The 19094-nt window shown below is 56.3% G+C and overlaps 1 protein-coding gene across 1 annotated transcript; it reads left to right on the top strand.

The window, feature by feature from the left end:
* The first annotated feature begins 1890 nt into the window (after positions 1 to 1890).
* Positions 1891 to 14502, top strand: TGM2 (transglutaminase 2). Its single transcript, XM_033075333.1, has 13 exons — positions 1891 to 2037; positions 4320 to 4499; positions 6626 to 6868; positions 7695 to 7813; positions 8601 to 8729; positions 9177 to 9354; positions 10224 to 10359; positions 10476 to 10579; positions 10701 to 10940; positions 11092 to 11364; positions 12924 to 13084; positions 13307 to 13443; positions 13737 to 14502. Exons 1-13 carry the CDS (start codon positions 2028 to 2030, stop codon positions 13891 to 13893), a joined length of 2067 nt encoding a protein of 688 aa, XP_032931224.1. The 5' UTR covers positions 1891 to 2027; the 3' UTR covers positions 13894 to 14502.
* Positions 14503 to 19094: the final 4592 nt, after the last annotated feature.

The raw sequence follows: 19094 nt of genomic DNA on the forward strand, positions 1-19094 counted from the left end.
CCCCACTGACCCTCCCTGCATGCATGGGAACAACTGGACCCAGTCCTGCCCATGACAACCAAGGGGTCTGGGAAGAGGGTCTTATTTTCAGTGTCTCTTCTCAAATCTGAGCAAGGAGAGCAAGACTCCAGCATGGAAGTGGCACACTGACAGGGCAGTGCTGTCAGGCTGTTCCTGTGCAGATCTTTCTGCAGTGGGGTGGCACTGCTGGGGTGAGGAGGGCCCTGCTGGCACCATTGTGCACTTGGCAAAGGTTCCCCACTATGAGCTGCCCTCCCCCAGCCCATACAAATACATGGAGGAGTAGTACATGAATTGTTTCCATTAAAACCAGCTGTCCCAAGCATTCTCTCTTCGAGGATTTGCTGCTTCTGCTCCAACGTCCCTCCCCACCTCCCTTAAAGAAGGTGATGGAGGATGGGACACCCCCAGCCACTGCTGCATTGTGGGGCAGTTCTTCTGTAACACCAGCCATGTGCCCCCAGAGCAGGACACACCAGGAGCCCCCTGCACATGGGATTTCTGATCTCTGTCCTTGGCATGCTTAGACCTTGCCAACTCTCAGTACCAAAAATCCCTTTGTAGAACTGGAGGAGGAGTCCAGTCCACAGCAGACCCTCGCAGTGCAGTGCCCTGACGTGCCTGAGCAGAGCACTGCCCACATCTGGGGGACCCTGAGCAGGACCACCCCACATGTGGGCAGGGCAGATCCAGCTGCTCCCCGCACTGGGACAACGGGGCACACCAGGACAGGGGGGCTGCAGCAGGGCACAGCCCCTGTGGGGCCCTGTGGGGTGACCCTGAGTACAGCAGGTGATGGATCCCAACCATCTCACAGGACAGCACCATCCACAAGGTCCCACAAAGGCCCTGGAGTGAGACCAATCACCAAACCTGGGATGGGAAGGGGCTCAGGGGTCTGGGAACCTGTCAGGAGGGTTCCCAGTGCCCAGGCTGCAGCATCCTGCATCCATGCAAGGGCCAGACAAGGGGGGTCAGTTTAGGGCTCCACCAGGAGCAGCCCCCCATCCTGGGTCCTGGTCCTGGGCAGCTTAAATCACATGTCCAGTAACTGGACAAAGTTATTCCAGAAACTTCTCAAAACTTTTTTCATAACAAGCCATGCTGCTGCTGGTGCACTCCCAAACCCCAAGAGCCCATGGAGGAGTGGGGTCTCAGCCTCCTGTCCCTGACAGGTGGTCTCTAGTGTCTTGGGTGATCCTTAGGACACACAGGAAGGGCTGGGACAGGCCAGGCAGCCCCAGCTGGCACCATCGGCAAAACCCTGAGGCAGGGACTAATAGGCAGGAGAGGAATGGCCAGTGCATGGGGCAGGGACTTCCAGGGAATTTGGTAGTCACTACTGCGTGCATACTCCCATGTCCCAGAGCAACAGTGCTGATTTCCACACATCTGCTGTCCAGCAACAAAGTTTTCACCACATTTTCCCTCCAAACTCCATCTCTCAGGGATGCAGCTACGGGAAGGGGATGCAATTCCCGACAGGCACATCCCACCAGGACTGCCCAGGATGCGGACGCAGCCAGAAGAGGAAGAGAACTTTATAAGGAGAAAACAGTCCCGAGTCCTGGCACTTCGCTGAGAAGCAGCGCAGCCCCTCTCCACCCCCTTGTTCTCCCCTCCTCTTGATCGGCAGCGCGGTCATCTCCTACATCTCCTACCCGGGGTCCCGGGAGACTCCGGTGGGGCCAACCCGGGGCGCTCCGGAACGTGCTACTTTTCTGCCTTTTTTTTTTTTTTTTTTGGTGGCTGTTTTCAATAGGTGGGACCTAAACCCGCCCGTTTCCTGGAAACCTCCTTGTTTTCCCTTTCTTCCCTCCGCCGGCCGGCGCGGGGGGGTGGGGGGGGCGGGCGGGATAAATGGGACGGGCAGTGGGGCCGGACAGCGGGTGGTGAGGGGCAGCTCCCCCGGCATCCGGACCGCGACAGGGACCGGCATCGGCACCGACAGCGCTACTTGAGGACCGGGACGTGCACCGGCAGCACCGCACCGCCCAGCCCGCAGCATGGCCGAAGGTAGGAGCGCGAACCCCGCAGGTGCCGGGCTCGGTCCCGACCCACCGGGGCTCGGGGTCCCCGCGCCCCTCCCTGCTCGCTTGGGACTGGAGCCGGTCCCTGACCCTCAGCCGAAGTCAAGGGCGATGGGGAACGGGAAAGGCTAAAGCGGGACGGCTTAACAAGCCTAGCAGGGTCCGTGCGAGTCCTCTCCTCCGGCCCGGGTGTCGCCAGTGCCCGTAGGATGAAGTTTGGTGCTATTTAAAGCTTTCCCGGCAGAGGAGGGTGGACAGCTGGGCCGAGAGCGTGTGCCCACGTCCTGACAGGGTGAGGGGATTTCAGGAGGCTCAGGCACAAAAAGAGCTTCTGGGCTTCGGGAATCCTTCACGCCTGGCTTTTCAGGGTAGAGACACCCCCCACCTCCCACACAGCTGCTCCCAAAGTGCCAGGAAACGGGTCTGTGTGATTCCCACGGGCACACAGCCCTCTGGGTGAGACGGCATCACTCTGTTGTGCCACAGTGCCCCAGGCTGTCCTGGCTCCCAGCTCTGCTGTAGCAATACCAGCTCAGATCCCTCGGGTCAGACACTCACACAGACACATAGCTGAGCTGCTACAGAATCACAGAATTAACTAAGTTGGAAAAGACCTTTGAGAGCATCAAGTCTAACCTATGACCTAACACCTTATCAACTAGTCTCTGGCACTAAGTGCCACGTCAAATCTTTTTTTAAATACCTCCAGGGACAATGGCTCCACCATCTCCCTGGGCAGCACATTCTAAAGCCCAATCACTCTTTCTGTGGAGAATTTTTTCCCAATGTTTTCCCTGGTGCAGCCTAACACTGTGTCCTCTTGCCCTGAGCACACTGGGCAGCTCCTGCTCCTGAGTGCCCAGGATGCTGTTACCACTTGCAGCACTGCAGCTCCCTTCCCACCCATCTCTTGGCACCCTTTGGTTTGGATAGAGGCACCTGTGCTTGGAGAAATCTGCTTTTTACTGAATCTGCTGAGTGAAAAATGCCAGGGTGGCTGAGACAAGGAGGACTGGAACAGGAGGATCCTGTTCTCTGATCATGTTCTTATTGTCAGCAAGTTTGGCTCCATGTCAACCATGAGATTCCACTTGTACAGTCCGTGTTCCGTAGCACTGGGCTGTGCTGCTCACAGAGGGAGGCAGGGACGGAAAGGGCTTGTCTGTGCTCTGTCCCCACTTCACAGTTCCCATGGACTGTCTGTGGGGCCTTAGATATGGACTATTCAAGCAGCTTTCACGTTGTGGTGGGGACACTGGCAAGCTCACTGCCCTCCACTGGGCCCATACTGCAGTCACCTTGCCCAGAGAGCCTGGGGTGGTGTTTTCATTTGGCTCTGGGAACAGTGAGCTCATGGGCTGCTGTTTCCACTTGTCACTGGTCCAAGGAGGGCTTGGTGACTACCAGGGCTGGTACTAGGATGGGCATGGCCGAGGAGAGCCATGGAATGGGGCAGCAAGCTGAGTATTCCCATTGATCTACCCAGGCCTTGCTAGCACTGTGTGCTCTGCTGCACAGAATGCTTTTGGTTATTCTGGTGATTAAAACGTCACTGCAGAGCAGTCAAGGGTCAGCGGCCCCGAGTGATGATGAACGATGTCTCATCGCTCCAGCACAGTGCCCAGGGTGGTGGGGGTGTGGCTGCTGGTGCTCCAGCACACAGCCCTGCCTGGGCTGCGAGCAGAGCAGAGCCTGCATGTGTCTGGGGCATCAGACACCCTCCATTGCTGAATTTACACTTGTTCTCACCAATTTGTCAGCAGCCACAGCACAGTAAAGCTGCTGGAGGCCTGGCTGAGGCACAGGAACATCCTGGACGTTCCTGGGCTCACTCACAGCACGTGTTTGGGGTGGGGGCACACAGACAGCAGCCCCAGGGAAAGGCCCCCTGAGAGCAGAGCTGAGTGCTGGGCTTTGCTCTGGTGCTGGGTGCTGTGAGACACACATGGCACAGCTCTGGCAGCACATGTGACACCACAGAGGCAGCTCCACAGCCTAGGGCTGGATCAGGAGGGCAAAAAGTCGCTGTGAGCTTGGCTGCCAAAGCTGTGCCCCTCTCACAGCACACAACAGGAGCTGAGCCCTCAGAGCGCTCCTGGGAGGGTGCTCAGAGTCTGGCGCGGTCACTGTGCCCTGCTGGAGAGATGCTCTGCCCGGCACAGCTGGGAGCACAGCGCAGAGTGGGTGGGGGAGGCTCAGACCCCTCACCAGGGCTCGGGATGGCCACAGCGTCAGGTCCCAGGGTCAGAGCTGCCACTGCCTTTGCAGAATTGGTGCTGGAGACGTGGGACCTGCACTGTGACCGCAATGGGCAGGAGCACCGGACGGCGGACATGGGCTGCAAGCAGCTGGTGGTGCGGCGGGGACAGCCCTTCACCATCACCCTGCGCTTCTCGGGCCGCGAGTACCAGGAGGGCGTGGACAAAATCTCCTTCAACGTCCAGACGGGTGAGTGCCACCACATTCGTGTCGCCAGGGAGGGACGTGGAGGTGTCACCACCCTCTGCCCCTGCTCCAGGGCTCACCTGTGCTCCCACGGAGCTGCTCCATGTCACACGGTCCCTGTTCCACACCTGGCAGAGGCTTTTGTGTCACAAGGAAAAATGGTAGAAACTAGTCTCCTTAATAAGGGTGGAAGAGAAGCGATAAAGAAATAAAACAAAAAGCCACCAGCATCATCTCCTCCTCCTCCTCCCAGGGCCAAACCATGGGATGATGGGCACGACAGAGCTGCCCGATCATCAGCAAGTACCTTGGCTGTGGCCAGGATCCCTCCTGCCCCTCTGAGAAACATCAGCCCGGTGTATCTATTCAGCCAGAGCTCTCACAGCTGCTGATGGGCTTTACACCCAGCCCTGCTGCCTCTCAGACATCCTCAGAGTAGGGTTTGCTCAGGAAACACAAACCCTGGAGGAAGGAAATGTTCCCACGGAGCCCCCCAGGCCAGGCCAGGGCTGGGCTGTTGCTCTCACAGCCAGGGCTGGGTGCAGCCGCCGGGCAGGGGCTCGGCTCCGCCAGCTCAGAGCAAAGGGAGAGGAAATTATTTCTCAGGCAGGAGTTATTTTGGGACTGAAGCACCACGCTGAGTCAACCCAGCCAGAATTCTAAGTCAAACTGCACCCAAGTTTCCTCGCAGACTAAAATTCTCCTTTTTCCATCCCAAAAGCTCTGGTGACCAAACAAAACCCAGCACCTCCCAGCTTCCCTCTAAACCAGCAGCTCCCTCGGTGCCCTAGCAGCCCCTTGGGGGCTGCCCACCCACTCCCACCGCTGGGTTTCCCCGGCCGGGCAGTCCCGGGCTGGTTTTGCAGGGGAAGTAGCCACAGGCACAGCCTCCCACGCCAAGGCTGGCAGAGGCTCCTCTGCGCTGGAGCTCAGCCCTGCGTTGCAGAAAGAGGGCAAAGGTGCTTTGGTGCTCACAGAGGCATGTGGCAGTGCCCCCCCACCCAGCACATTCCTCACCGGGGCCGGACCTGCCCAGGCAAGGACTGCCAGACCTGTCCCTCCATCCTGGGACAGCAAAGCCACCGAGGTCGTGTGCTGCCTCCCAAAAGGAAGAGGGAAGGAAGAATAGAGTGAAAATAGAGGTGCATTTTTGCAGTAGCCGTGTGGGCAGAGCCCCGTTCAAGTGCCGGAGTCCAGGGGGATGTTGTGGGCTGTGGAGGCAGAAGGAGGAGGAGGAGGAGGAGGAGGAGGAGGAGGAGGAGGAGGAAGGCTCCCGTGTCTGCCCAGCCTACAGCAGCGCTGGGCTGGCTCTTGCCCAAAGGACACGGTGAACTCAGCCCAGCCTCCGCGAGAGGAGAAACTGTGTCACTTCATGAGTTCACGAGTATTTTTGGTGACTGGCCTGTGGGCGAGGGCTGGCGGGGGAGCAGCCGGGGCTGTGCTGTGGCCAGGAGAGGGGACAGCAGGAGCAGCACTGCCACGGCTGCTGGCCAGCCCTGCATGGCCCAGGAGCCCCAGAGCCGGGCTGGGCGTCACCGCTCCGGGAGCGGGTCTGGAGCTGCTCGGTGCAGGTGGCTTGGCCATGGCTGCAGCTTGGAGGGGCCAGCAAGGATCACACTGTCCCAGGCTCGGCGCTTTGGCCACTGAGGTCATCCCTAGTGCTGGGATGTGTGCAGCAATGCCTGAGGCTGCACACACGTACTGGGGCACCCCGTGCTGGGGTCTGGGGTTCATGGCCAGGCCCTGCCAGCCCCCATGCCATGGGTGCAGGGACTCCACAGCACTGCTCGGAGGAGAGGCAGGAGCGAGGAGAATCTGAGATGCAGAGATCTGGCCCTGGGGTGAGCATCAGGGCAAGCACCCCTGTGCTCTGGTAGCTCCCCAGAGCGCAAGTCTGTCCCTTCCCAAACAGTGAAAGACATGCCTGAGCTCCCCTCAGCTGGGCTACCCTGTGCCCTCAGTACCTGACAGACTACATGGTGAATGTTCCCAGACTGTGACAGCCAAGATCCAGGCAGCTGCTGCAAGGCAGGGGGCTTGGAGCAGGTCCCCTTGGTGCAGCCTCCATGGCACGGGATTCCCAGGGGCTCTGGAGCACTGGGAGAACTGACCTACTCCCTTCTTGACAGGGCCCTGCCCCAGTGAGACATCAGGAACCAGCTCCCACTTTGTCCTGACTGACTGCCCAGAGGAATCGTGCTGGAGTGCTGTGATCCAGCAGCAGGACGGGGAGTCCCTTTCTGTCTCGCTCTGCTCCCCACCCGACGCTCGCATCGGCCGCTACAGCATGACCCTGGAGACCTGCACTGACTATCAGGGCTCCAGCTACCAAATCGGGGACTTTGTCCTGCTCTTCAACCCCTGGCACCCAGGTGAGGCTTTCACCTCTCAAGTCCAGGGATTCCAAGGCTCAGGCAAACACCTGATGCTCCCCAAGCACCTCTCCCACAGGTCTCATCCCAGGTGTCCCAAGCACTGCTCTAAATGCAGGTTGCTAAATGCTCCCAGTTGTCCCTAGTTGCCCCCACCAGGTCCATTCTCATCCAAGGCACCCAGCTGTGGACTCAATGACATGGATATCACTGTTCTGGTGAAATTTGGGTAGCCAGACCCAGAGGAGAGTTTCAATTCAGTGCTGTAAGGTTCAACAGCACTGGGATTTTCCTCTCTCCATGTCCTTCCCCTGCTTCTGGACCAGCTGGTTTCCTGGATCTCAGAGTCCCACGCTGTATCTGCAGAGATAAGGGGCCATAAGGAAGTTCTACTCAACCAGGGCTGTGCTGAGCACTGGGGGTGGACATGTAGGGTTTCCTTCTGCAAACATTTCCAGTAAATGTTGATTTCCACAGCAGTAGCTGCTGTGAGTGAAATGGCTTTTTGGCTGTGCTGAGCCAGCACACCCACTCCCACAACTCACTGCATCCCCAGGGAGATCTCCCCTCCTCCCTGATCCATCTCCATTAAATAAAAGGGAGGAAAGACAGAGACATGAGAAAGAATGAAAAGCAAACCGCGAAGCTGCTGAAATTTTCCCATCAGTTTAAATCAACCTGGAATGAAATTCCCTGGCAGCTGTTTAAGGCATGAACAGTTGCAGCCCCTGGTGCCTCATTTCCCACTGGATCCATCCACAGGGAGGGGGTCAGGAAGCTGGTTTGCAGGGCAGAGCCTTGTTCTCAAAACCTGCTGTCCCCACAGAGGACACAGTTTTCCTGCGTGACGAGAACGAGCGACGTGAGTACGTCCTGTCCCAGCACGGGCTTATCTACCAGGGCACCTACAAGTACATCTTCTCTATCCCCTGGAACTTTGGCCAGGTGAGTGGGCAAGGCTCCCTGGGACCCTTGGGACCCCTGGCTGAGCCAGGCCATGCAGCTGTGGTGCTGCAGGACACAGGGACTAGTGCCATGTGTGTGCCCCTCACAAACAGCACCCCAAATGCTGTCTGCACCTTGGAGTCAGCCATGGGTCAAAGAAACTGGAACCTCATTTCCAAGAGGGAATGTGCTGACTTCAAAGCATGGCAAGGGGAGTGTTTCCCCAGGGCTCCTGGGGGCCCCGTGGCCATGTGTCCTAATCTGGGTGGCCCTGCTGTGCCACCCTGGTGCCTGATAACACATTCCTGGGCACTGTGCCAGGGGTGCCGATAAGGCAGTGCTCACACCCCGAGCTGCACCCCCGGGCACAGGGGCTGCTCAGCCACCCTCTCTGAGCAAAGGGCTGGGGGCCCGCAGCAGTGGGGGGTGCCCTTGACCTCCAGAGGATCTGCACCTCAATTCAAGGAAGGGCTGTGACGCAGCCCTTCCTGAGGAACAGATATTCCTGGAGGTCAGGGCCATGCCCTGAACCCTGTGCAGTTGCAGGAAATCAGATCCAGCCCCAGTACATAGGCAGGAGCTCATCCACCAGCTTCACAGGCTGAGTGGGGACAGTGGGGACGTCACTCAGTGGATGCTGGCCAGGGAGGGGACCCTGAGGAGGTGTGACCCCCTGTACCCAGCAGTTCTGCTGGCAGGGTCATCGCAGTGAGCCAGAGAGGGAGGACAGAGGTGGCAGAGCTCCTGTGGGGACCTCACTCAACGTTTTCTCCCTGCTCTCCACCAGTTCGAGGATGAGATCTTGGCCATCTGCCTCGACATGCTGGACATAAACCCCAAACACCTGCGGGACCAGAACCAGGATTGCTCCCGCCGCAATGACCCCGTGTACATCGGCAGGGTGGTGAGCGCCATGGTGAGTCCGGGCTGCAGCCAGCAGGGCATCCCCAGCACCCCACATTCCCTGGGGGCAAACACCCCCCAGCTATGGCACACAGTATCTGCCACCCCCCTGCAGTTACACCATTTTCCTTCTCAGGGGTGTTTCCTCTCTCTTTTACATCCTTTCCCTGTTACTGCTCCTATATGTATAAGAGATTTTTAGAGGAAAACTAATAGCAGGGATGAGCACAGACCATTCCAGCAGCAGGTTTGGGATAATCACTCCCAAATTCCCAGCCAGGAGGATGTGTTTCTAAAATTCATCTCTAATTAGCACCATGTCCACTCACATCCCAGTGAGCTCTTGCATGGATACAGAATATTAATGCAGGTGATAGCGCATGTGAATGGGGAAAAGGCTCTTTCCCTCCTTCCCCAGCTTGTTCCTGCTCCTCCATCCTTCCCCTTTTCTCCTGAACAGGTAAACTGTAATGACGACCAAGGGGTGCTGTGGGGGCGGTGGGACAACTGCTACGATGATGGGATGAGCCCCATGTCCTGGATCGGGAGTGTGGATGTTCTCAAGAGGTGGAAGAATTTTGGGTGCCAGCCGGTCAAGTACGGCCAGTGCTGGGTCTTTGCTGCTGTGGCGTGCACTGGTGAGAGCAGATTCCTCTGATCTCCCCCTCATCCACAGGACAGGGTCACCCCTCTCCCTCCTCTCCTGGTGCTGCATCCAGGGGAAGAGCTGCAATCAGCCTGCAATGATGCCTTTGCAATTAACTCTCTATTACTCTAGTTTGTCAGGAAATAGAGGGGAAAAAATATAGAAGAGAGCTCTGTTTTTTCAATCAGCACTGTCTCCCTGGCCAGGCAGACCAGGATGAGGGAAGTGGCTTTAAGGCCAAGTTTGCAATAAAGTCACGAATCCACTAAGATCAAAATAATGTCACGGCCACCAGGGCAATCAGTCTGGGAAAAAAAGAAGAGAACAATTCCAGACTTGCTGCTGCTGGGAAACACTCACATATGTTCGTGCAGTTTTGCCCCAAGAAAAACGCTGCCTGTGACAGCATTGATGTCACAGACAGACAAGACCCTTTTTAGAGGAGAGAAATAGCAGAAAACTAAAGTGAATTTTCAGCGACTCACAGAGGTTTATAGCCTTCCTTTGAAGCACTGTAACTGCCTTCCTTCTCCCTGGGGAGCTCTCTGTGCAGTGAAAGACAGCTGGGAGATGAAATCCGGGGTTCAGCACGGCTGCCCACACTCTGCCTCCAAAGCTCTCACAGATGCTTTCTGTGCCTGTTTTTTGCTGCAATATCAAACCTGTCAGGCTGTCAGAGCCAGGTTCCACCCAGCCAGCTTTCCTGTGTGCTGTGGATGCAGGAACTGGCTTCTCCTGGGGATCAGTCCCCAGGCACCCCTTTAACAGGCAAAGGGAAGGGAGTTGTTCACACCTGGGGCTCTGTGGGATGGGAGTGCTGCAAACCTGGGCCCCTGTCTCACCCTGCCCTGCTCCCTGCAGTCATGCGGTGCCTGGGAATCCCCAGCCGGGTGGTGACCAACTTCAACTCTGCCCACGACACAAATGCCAACCTGACCATTGACCACTACATCAATGAGAAGGGGCAGCCGGAGAGGGAGTCCCGGGACATGATCTGGTGAGCAGCTCAGCAGGACCTCAGCCTGCCCAGCCCTGAGCCACTTCTGCCCCTTCCCCAGAGCCTGGCAGGTGCTGGGGGAGGCTCAGACTTCTAGATGCCCGTTTCCCTTGCAGGAACTTCCACTGCTGGGTGGAGTCGTGGATGGCCCGTCCAGACCTGGCAGCTGGCTACGATGGGTGGCAGGTGCTGGACCCGACGCCTCAGGAGAAGAGTGAAGGTACAACGTGCTCCACATGGAAGCTCCATCACCTCACACCCTGACACGGCTGGGTTGCCCCACCACAGCCACCCCTCGTGGCTGAGCCCTGGAGTGGTGACAGTGGCTCTGCTCCATGCAGGAGTTTACTGCTGCGGGCCAGCCCCGGTCAAAGCCATCAAAGAGGGGGACATGCTGCTCAAGTACGACATCCCCTTCATCTTCGCCGAGGTGAACGCCGACGTGGTGTACTGGGTGGTGCAGGACGATGGGGTGCAGAAGCAGAGCATCCGATCCTCAGATGTGGGGAAGTTCATCAGCACCAAGAGCGTGGGCAGGGACAGCCGGGAGGACATCACCCACAACTACAAATACCCGGAGGGTATGGGGGATTTCAGGGGCAGACATGTCCCGGGAGGGATGCTGCTGCTGGGAAACAGCTGCAGCAGGAGGGTTCCAGGGCTCAGGGCAGAACAGCCCAGAGCAGGCCCTCCCCACACTGCAGGGAATCACAGGAATTTTGTGCACCGCAGGGTCTGAGGAGGAGCGGGCAGTGTTTGAGAAGGCAGAGCATCAGAAGAAGTCCATTGGGGAGGAGGATGAGGGGCTGCACCTCAGGATCAAGGTGTCAGAAGGTGCAAACAAGGGCAGCGACTTCGATGTCTTCGCTGTCATCAACAACAACACGGACGAGGAGCGTGTCTGCAGGGTGACACTGTGTGCCCGTGTCACCAGCTACAATGGCACCTTCGGGCCCCAGTGCGGCCTCATCGACCCGGTCGACATCAACATTGAGCCCAGGGCAGGTAAGAGACCCGCTGGTGGTGGAGGAGATGCTTCAGCAGGGCTGGGGTCAGGGCAGCCTGTGTTCAGCTGCTCTGTAGGCAATACCACTTTGGGGCATCCTCCTTAGTTAACTACCACTGGGGATTTGTAATCTTGGTGAGGGGATGAGGAAATTGCTCAGGCAGAGGCTAGAAATGCATTTGGAGCTGCACTAGGCACTGCTGCTGTAGCTGTTATGCCAAGGGAGTGAGCTGGGCACACCCAGGCTGCCATCCCTAGGCGCCCCAGGCACTTTGTGGCTTGTCTGCATCCCTCCTGCTTTCCCTAGTCTTTGGGCTAGGCTGGGCTCTCTGGTGGGATCTCCCCACACCAGGGAGAGCAGAACTGGCCCAGCTCAGCCCTCAGTGCATGGTCCCAGGCTGGAGGAGGTGAGAAGCACTGTGTTTCCTGGCCAGCACTGCTGAAGCTCTCGGTGTCTCCTTGGGTGGGCGTTCGGCTGCAGAGCTGTCCTGGCACAGCCCCCAAACCTCCCTCACCCCTGCCACACGTGAACATCACCATCTGGTCGTTAAGCATGAGTTTGGGTTTTTGAGAGTTTGCAGAGACCCTTCAGGGCTTGGAAAGGCCACACATCTGCTGTCCTGGAACAGCCAAATGTTTACCTACGCCGAGCCCTGCTCCTCAGCAGCTCCTCTTGCAAACACAGAGCTCGGCGCTCTTCCAGATGTTGAGCTGCTTTACAGGAATGAGGAATGTGCTGGCTCTTGCCACCATGGAGGGGAGAGCGATGTGCCTCTGCTCATACTGGCAGAAGCACCAGCTGGTATTTGGAGCCTTTTGCAGGGGAGTGGGACACGTGCTCACCCTGCTATAGGAGCCCTGTGGCCTTTGGAGCACTTAACATTCCTGTGCAAACCATTTTTTCTGAAACATTAATTATGAGCTCCTGAGACTTCTACCCTCAGAATACAGATCCCAGAACTTCCCAGACTGCGTTCTTTAGGACACCCCAGTATTTTATGCCAGTGTGGGAAGCCAGGCTTGTTCCTCTCCCCACAGTCTCAGCTGATGCGCAGCACTTCAAGTCTTGCCTCGTGAATATCAGGCTCCATTTCTCATGGTCACAGCCACTCTGGGCTCCTTGTTCCAGACAGTTCTGCAGCTGGTTGCTTTCAGCCTCCTTCCCTGTCCTTCCCTCTGGACAGCCCCATACCTGAAGGACTTTTAGATAAACAGTGCTGAGGGCTGAGTGAGGGGATATGCCAGGGTCCTGGCTGCCTCCCAGTGCCCACATTGGCTGCCAAGGGCTGGCACTCTGGACCCCTGGTGCAGGCAGGACCCTGGAGTCTTGCCCTAGGACATGGCTCCTTCCAATCCCCACACCCTGAACATCCTTGCTGGCATTCAGTATTGGAACCCCAGCCCTGCAGGAACCCCAGTTCCCCCATCCTTGCAAGGGACCTGGAGAAGCTTCTGGGGAACCCAAACCATGCCAGCAGCAGCTGGGTGTCAGCACAGGACTGTGGGCTCTGGGCTGGAGATGCCATGGGTGCTGACCCCTCTCTGCTTCCCCTTCCAGAGAAGAGGGTGCCCATGCGCATCCTGTACGAGGAGTACAGGGACAAACTGACCCAGGACAACCTCATCAAGGTGGTGGCTCTCCTGAAGGATCACCAGACTGGCGACATCATCCTGTCTGTCAGAGACATTTATGTTGAGAATCCACCAATCAAGATCAGGGTAAGGGTCCAATGTCCCATGCCAGGCAGGTCTGAGGGGAATGAGTTGCTGTGATCATCTGGGTGTTACCCCTGGGGCTTGGGCAGCAGGTCCTGCTTCACTGAGCAGGGCTGCATCCCCTGGGACCTGCATCCCTAAGGTCCTGCCTCAGCCCCAGGGCAGGGGGAGCACCATGGCCCCCAAGATCAGCAGTGCTTGGGGTCCAACCTCTCTTACTCACAGATTTTAGGAGAGCCAATGCAGAATCGGAAGCTGGTGGCAGAGATCAGCCTGGTGAATCCCCTGGCAGTGCCCCTGAACGGCTGCGTGTTCGTGGTGGAGGGCAGTGGCCTCACCGATGGGCAGTTGGTCAAAGAGCTGTAAGAGATTTTCCCCCTTCACTGGGATGTTGGGAGTGGTGTGGGGGTGGATTTCTGTGTCTGGAGATCCCAGGGAGGGTAGTCACAGAGCACAGCATGAGCCAGAGCTGTGCAGGTCCCTGTGGACTGAGAGAATCCATGCCCTACACCTTTCTGGGGAAGGGGTTTGGCCACCCTTACAGAGATCTTTGCTTGCCAAAGTCCCTGCACTGTCCTGTGGCACCATGGGCCCTGGGAGGGCGACAGGGGGCTCTGAGGGTGACAGGCCACAATGACTCCCTTCCCTCCCACAGTGAGGAGCCAGTGGAGCCGCAGGCAGAAGCCAAATTCCGGATGGATCTGATGCCACGGCTGTCGGGGCTGCAGAAGCTGATGGTGGACTTTGAGAGCGACCAGCTGACGGGGGTCAAGGGCTACCGAAACGTCATCATCGCCCCCCAGCCCGTGTGAGCAGCCCCCAGCAGCAGAAGCCCTGCCTCGCTGGCCCCCGCCCGCTTTAGCCCAGGATGGTCCCAGCAGGGTGACTGCCAGAGCCCAGCCTGACCCTGACACGGTGGCAGCGATGCCACGCTCCTCCCCGGGAGCACAGACACACCAAGGGGCTGGTGAGGTCTGGGGCTGCTGTGGCAGTCTCTCACTTCACTGCTGCTCTCCCACCTTGGAAACATCCCTGTCCTGCCTGTCCCCCAGCACTGGGCACAGCGGGACCCCCGTGCCTGCCCCCTCCTCTGTGCAGTGCTGGCAGCCCTGGCCCACAGAGCCCATTTCCATAGAGGCAGCAGCAGAATGACCCCTCCAGCCCCTGCTGTCACCATCCTCTGACTGCAGCTCCATAGAGAGAGATTTTATACTGTGAGCACAAAGCTGTCTATGCACTATATACCTATAAAACAAATTATAAATACATACTGCAAATAACCTGCTTGGGTACAGCCAGGCATTGGCTTTGATAACCATCCTGGCACTGCAGACACTGCAGGCAGGGATGGGATGTTACCTTGATATGAAGCAACTATGCAAACTCTATATAAAATAAAAACTCTATTTTTCACTTTAAAAGCAAGACCTGGCTCTTCTTGCCCTTTCCCCACAGCAGGACCCAGCATCACTCAGGTGGGGGGGTCATTGCCTCGGCTGACACTGCAGCCACACTGGCCTCATATTGGCCACTGCCTCTGCCCAAATCAGCCTGGTCTGGTGTTCTCAGGGTGCTCTACACTCAGCCCTCATTCCCTATCAGGAATGGTTCCATACTGTGCTCAGAGGTCTGGAGAGAGAGCACTACAAGTAATCAAACCCAAACCCTGGGTCTTGCACACCCAGGCTCTGTCCACCCAGCCTGGGGCAGGTAAAGGGTAACTGGATCCTGCACAGGAATGCAGGAGGAGAGTGGGGATTTGTGTCACACCTGGAAACAGGGTCAAGGCTCTGTTGAAGATAAACACTTTCCATGCCAGAATGGCCCTCCCACATGCTCCCCACAAACAGGGTGGGAGCTTCCCTGCTCCTGTAGACAAACACCATGAAAACCATTAGAGAGCCACAGTCCCTACAGCCCCAGCAGAGGGGGAACAGTCTGTGGGACAGGAGACTCTCACTTCACACAGGCTGGTCCCAGTCACCCTGACATTGTGGGGTCTCTCATCCTGGCCGTGACACAGGCTGGATGGGCAGCTGGGAGTGTTTCCCGTCAAGGACAGCCCATTCTCCAGCTTTCCTCCTGTTTGTCTTTAGGGCAAGATAAAATCTCCATGTGCAGTGCTCCAGACACAGCTGCTGCTTCCCCAAGCCAGGTTGGGGTTCATGGCCAGAACTCCCCAGCCCTGGCTCTGTTTCCCCTGTGGGAGGCCAAGGCTCCATCTCAGCTCCAGCCCCAGCTCCTGCTCCCAACATGGAGCCTGAGTGGGCACAGCAGAGCCCAGGCCTCACGAGCAGCCACAGATTGTTTGGCCGATAAAGCCTTTCAAGAAACCCCCCAGGAGAACCACACAATCCACCTCCCCTAACTGTTAGAACTTTTAACCACCACACCTCCCTGTCCTGCTGTGCTCAAACACAACCCAAAACGGCAGCTGGAGGCTGGGGACAGACATGGGGCCTGGCACAGGGAGGGATAAGGAGTTGCACAAGCAGCTCTGCCAAGGGACAGAGCGGTGGCATGGGGACAGGGCAGGAGCCCCAGGAAGGAGAGGGATGGGGATTCTCCCCTGCACTCAGGGCAAGGGATGGAGCCATGCCAGCCCCCAGCTCTGGCAGCACCAATCCCCCAGACACCAGTGCCAAGAGCACACGGAGCCCCAGAGAATCCTGAAGGAGTTAACGGCACGAACCAGCGCTGCCTTCCCTGTCAGGACATTCCTCAGCCCAGCGATGATGCACGGCCCCTCTTTAGAGCATTTGTTACTGGGCTCTGCTGAGCCAGGCCTCCAGCTGCTCCGCGCCTGGGTTAAAAATAACAGCAGCTCCACTGCTTCGGAGCTGGGTCCTGATAAAATAAACATTAGAACAGCTATTCCTGAAGGTCACTCCCATCCATCTGAGCCTCGGCAGAGCAAGGCTGCTCCGATGACAAGGGAACAGACTCCAAATGTTGCAGTTACAGCGGTAGGGGCTGGCTCTCAGGGCTGGCTTTTCTTCCATTATCCACAGAGCTAAGGTCGACTTCCCTGCACCCAATCCAGATCACTGAGGTGATACCACACAGCATCCCTCTCCCTGTGCCCATCCTGGATCACTGACATGGTACCAACACTGCATCCCTCTCCGTGTGCCCATCCTGGATCACAGACACTGTATCACACTGCATCCTCCTCCCTGTGCCCATCCCAGATCACTGACATTGTACCACACTGCATCCCTCTCCCTGTGCCCATTCCAGATCACAGACACTGTACCACACTGCATCCCTCTCCCTGTGCCCATTCCAGATCACAGACACTGTACCACACTGCATCCCTCTCCCTGTGCCCATCCTGGATCACTGACATGGTACCAACACTGCATCCCCCTCCCTGTGCCCATGCTGGATCACTGACACTGTATCACACTGCATCCCTCTCCCTGTGCCCATTCCAGATCACAGACACTGTACCACACTGCATCCCTCTCCCTGTGCCCATTCCAGATCACAGACACTGTACCACACTGCATCCCCCTCCCTGTGCCCATGCTGGATCACTGGCACAGTTCTGGGCTGTATCCATCAGACCCTTTGGCACTCTCACTGTGCAAGAAATAAATTATAAATTAAATATTTCCAGTATCCATTGTGTGGGAGGGTTTGTAATTCAGTGCTAGTCCAAGTGCCAAAGCCAGGCAGGAGCATTCTTGGAGAGCAGAGGTTCTGGATATAGCTCAGCTTGCTGGAGATGCTGACTTGCCAAGAATTGATTGGAAACTCATTTTAGACTTGATGACCTTTAACTTACCTTCATTGATGGATTGAAAATAGAACAAATTCCCATAAATCAGAGCTTTCACAAGAACAAAGCTGTGGGATTTCCAAATGCTAGTGCCTCTCCAAAGGTCTCCCTCCTCCTCCACAAACATGGAACACATTTTTACTCTCCTTGATCCAATGAGCCAACTGAGGCACCATCAAGCAGCGAGAAAGACAATAAATGCCCAATGGCAGAAGAAACCATGAGAAACCATCCCCTCTTCCACAGCCACAGAAGGTGCAGGAGACACAAAGGAGCGATGCCTCTTCCCAGCATGGACAGCCCATGGGTAACTCCAACAGCCTCTCTGTGCCGGCCTGATCCCTGACGCAGCTTCCCAGAGGATCACACCTGTCCATTCCCTGTGAGGTCCCTGTCCTGCTCCTCGTGGTGGGCTGTGCTGGCACACAGACAGTAAGGACTGGTCAGCTGGGCACTGGCAGCAGAGGGATGTGCTGACTGTCAGTTGCTTGTCCCTTCCCAGAACAAGACAAGCCTTGTCTTTTCCCAGAAAGACAAAATGAGACTTGTCTTTTCCTAGAAAGAGAAAAGATTTGCCTCTTCCCAGAAAGAAATGACAAGACCCTAAATCTGTCAGTGATTAACTATTAGTTGTCACACAGATTTGCTCTGTCAGCAGCAGAGCAATGCTTGGCCACCATGCAGTCAAGCTGCAACCCATCACATCCTAGTGCCAAGGGAAAACACTGGGACATGGATTTGCAACCCCTGTCCAGAGTCCAATCTTGATGGGTTGCAGAGCAGCAGTCCCTCAGGTTGCTCTGCAAGCAGGGGACATTTCTGTACCCAGTCTGTTTTCCTTAAACATTGCCCACCCATTGGCTGATCCTGGGGTTTCCAGGTTTTGCCCCAAAACCTGTACATGACCAGCATGACCACAATTCCATCTGCTCCAGCACACAAAAATGCCTGTGAGGTCCTTGACCTTTACTAAACTTCTTCCTAAATGTTGTTATATGAAGCCACTATTGAAAATAAAAATAAATAATGTGTTTTCTACCTACTGCTGCCTTCCAGCAGGTGAGACAGAGGCAAAGGATGCTCGTGGCACATCCCTAAAGCCAGAGAAATCACTGGTAAATGTGTCCCAGCCTCACTCCAACAGACTGGCGCCGTGTCTGCTGTGATATTTCATCCAAGTGTTCTACCAGGTCATTTTCTTTTTTCAGAGCATTAGGGATGGGTTATACTTTTCCAACGAATCATAGAGATAAACATACATAAAATTTGGAACTGCCCAGGGAACATATCAAAACTTGGGCCAAAAATCCAAAGCCCACAGCAGCCTGCCCTGGGTCAAAACTCTGGCAGCACAACTCCCCACCCTCCCCCCTTCCAAGGCTCTGCCAGCCCTTCCTGATCCCCATCACAACCTGGGCTCTCACAGTTAACCTGTTAGCTAGGCAGGAGTGAGTTTCCCACCTTGTACAGGTACATAAGCTACCTTTCCCTGCTTACACAGCAGGGAATGCACACCAGTACACTGAGGTACTGAACTGCAAAGGCAGCTGCCTGACAGTCCAGTATTTTTGGAGGCATTTGTTCTGGTTCTTAAAAAAAAAAACAACAAAAACCTGATTTGCAAAGGCAAGGAAGGACAGGCACATTTATGTCTTTGAAAACCACACCTTAGTTCCTGCAACAACAGACAAAGGGGGTTTTCACTAGAGGAACCACACCAGCTCCCTCCTGCTCCCACAACACTGCTCAGCCTTTGTGAAAGCAGTGCTAAATATAGTCCCTTTAAGGGAAGATTTGTAAATCAGTATAAAACATAATCCGCTTTGCAGATCCTCTCCAGGGCATATGAAACAATCACTGTTTGCCCACAGAGGCTGTTGCAGACTGGTTAATTGAAGAACCCCTCCCCAGAACACCCAGAATTAACTCCCAGGGCAGTGTGGAGACCCCCAAAGCTGAGAGGCTTCGAGCACACTGACCCTGCTGGAACAGCAGCTCCTGGTGCTCATGCAGGGAGGCACCTTCCTTCCATTCCAGGTTTGGCTTTTATTTGTATTTTTCCCAGACTAACAACTGACACATCCTACAGAAATCCCCCATTTCCACTCTGCATGGAAAACTGACACAAGGATCTCCCCAAGTCACTGCCTGGGCTTTAGAAGGGTAAAAAACCCCAAACAAAACCCACAGGGTGCCAGAGCATTGAGGAAAGAAGTAAGGACACTACTG

The sequence above is a fragment of the Catharus ustulatus genome, chromosome 17 (genome assembly GCF_009819885.2).
Source record: "Catharus ustulatus isolate bCatUst1 chromosome 17, bCatUst1.pri.v2, whole genome shotgun sequence".
NCBI lineage: Eukaryota > Metazoa > Chordata > Aves > Passeriformes > Turdidae > Catharus > Catharus ustulatus.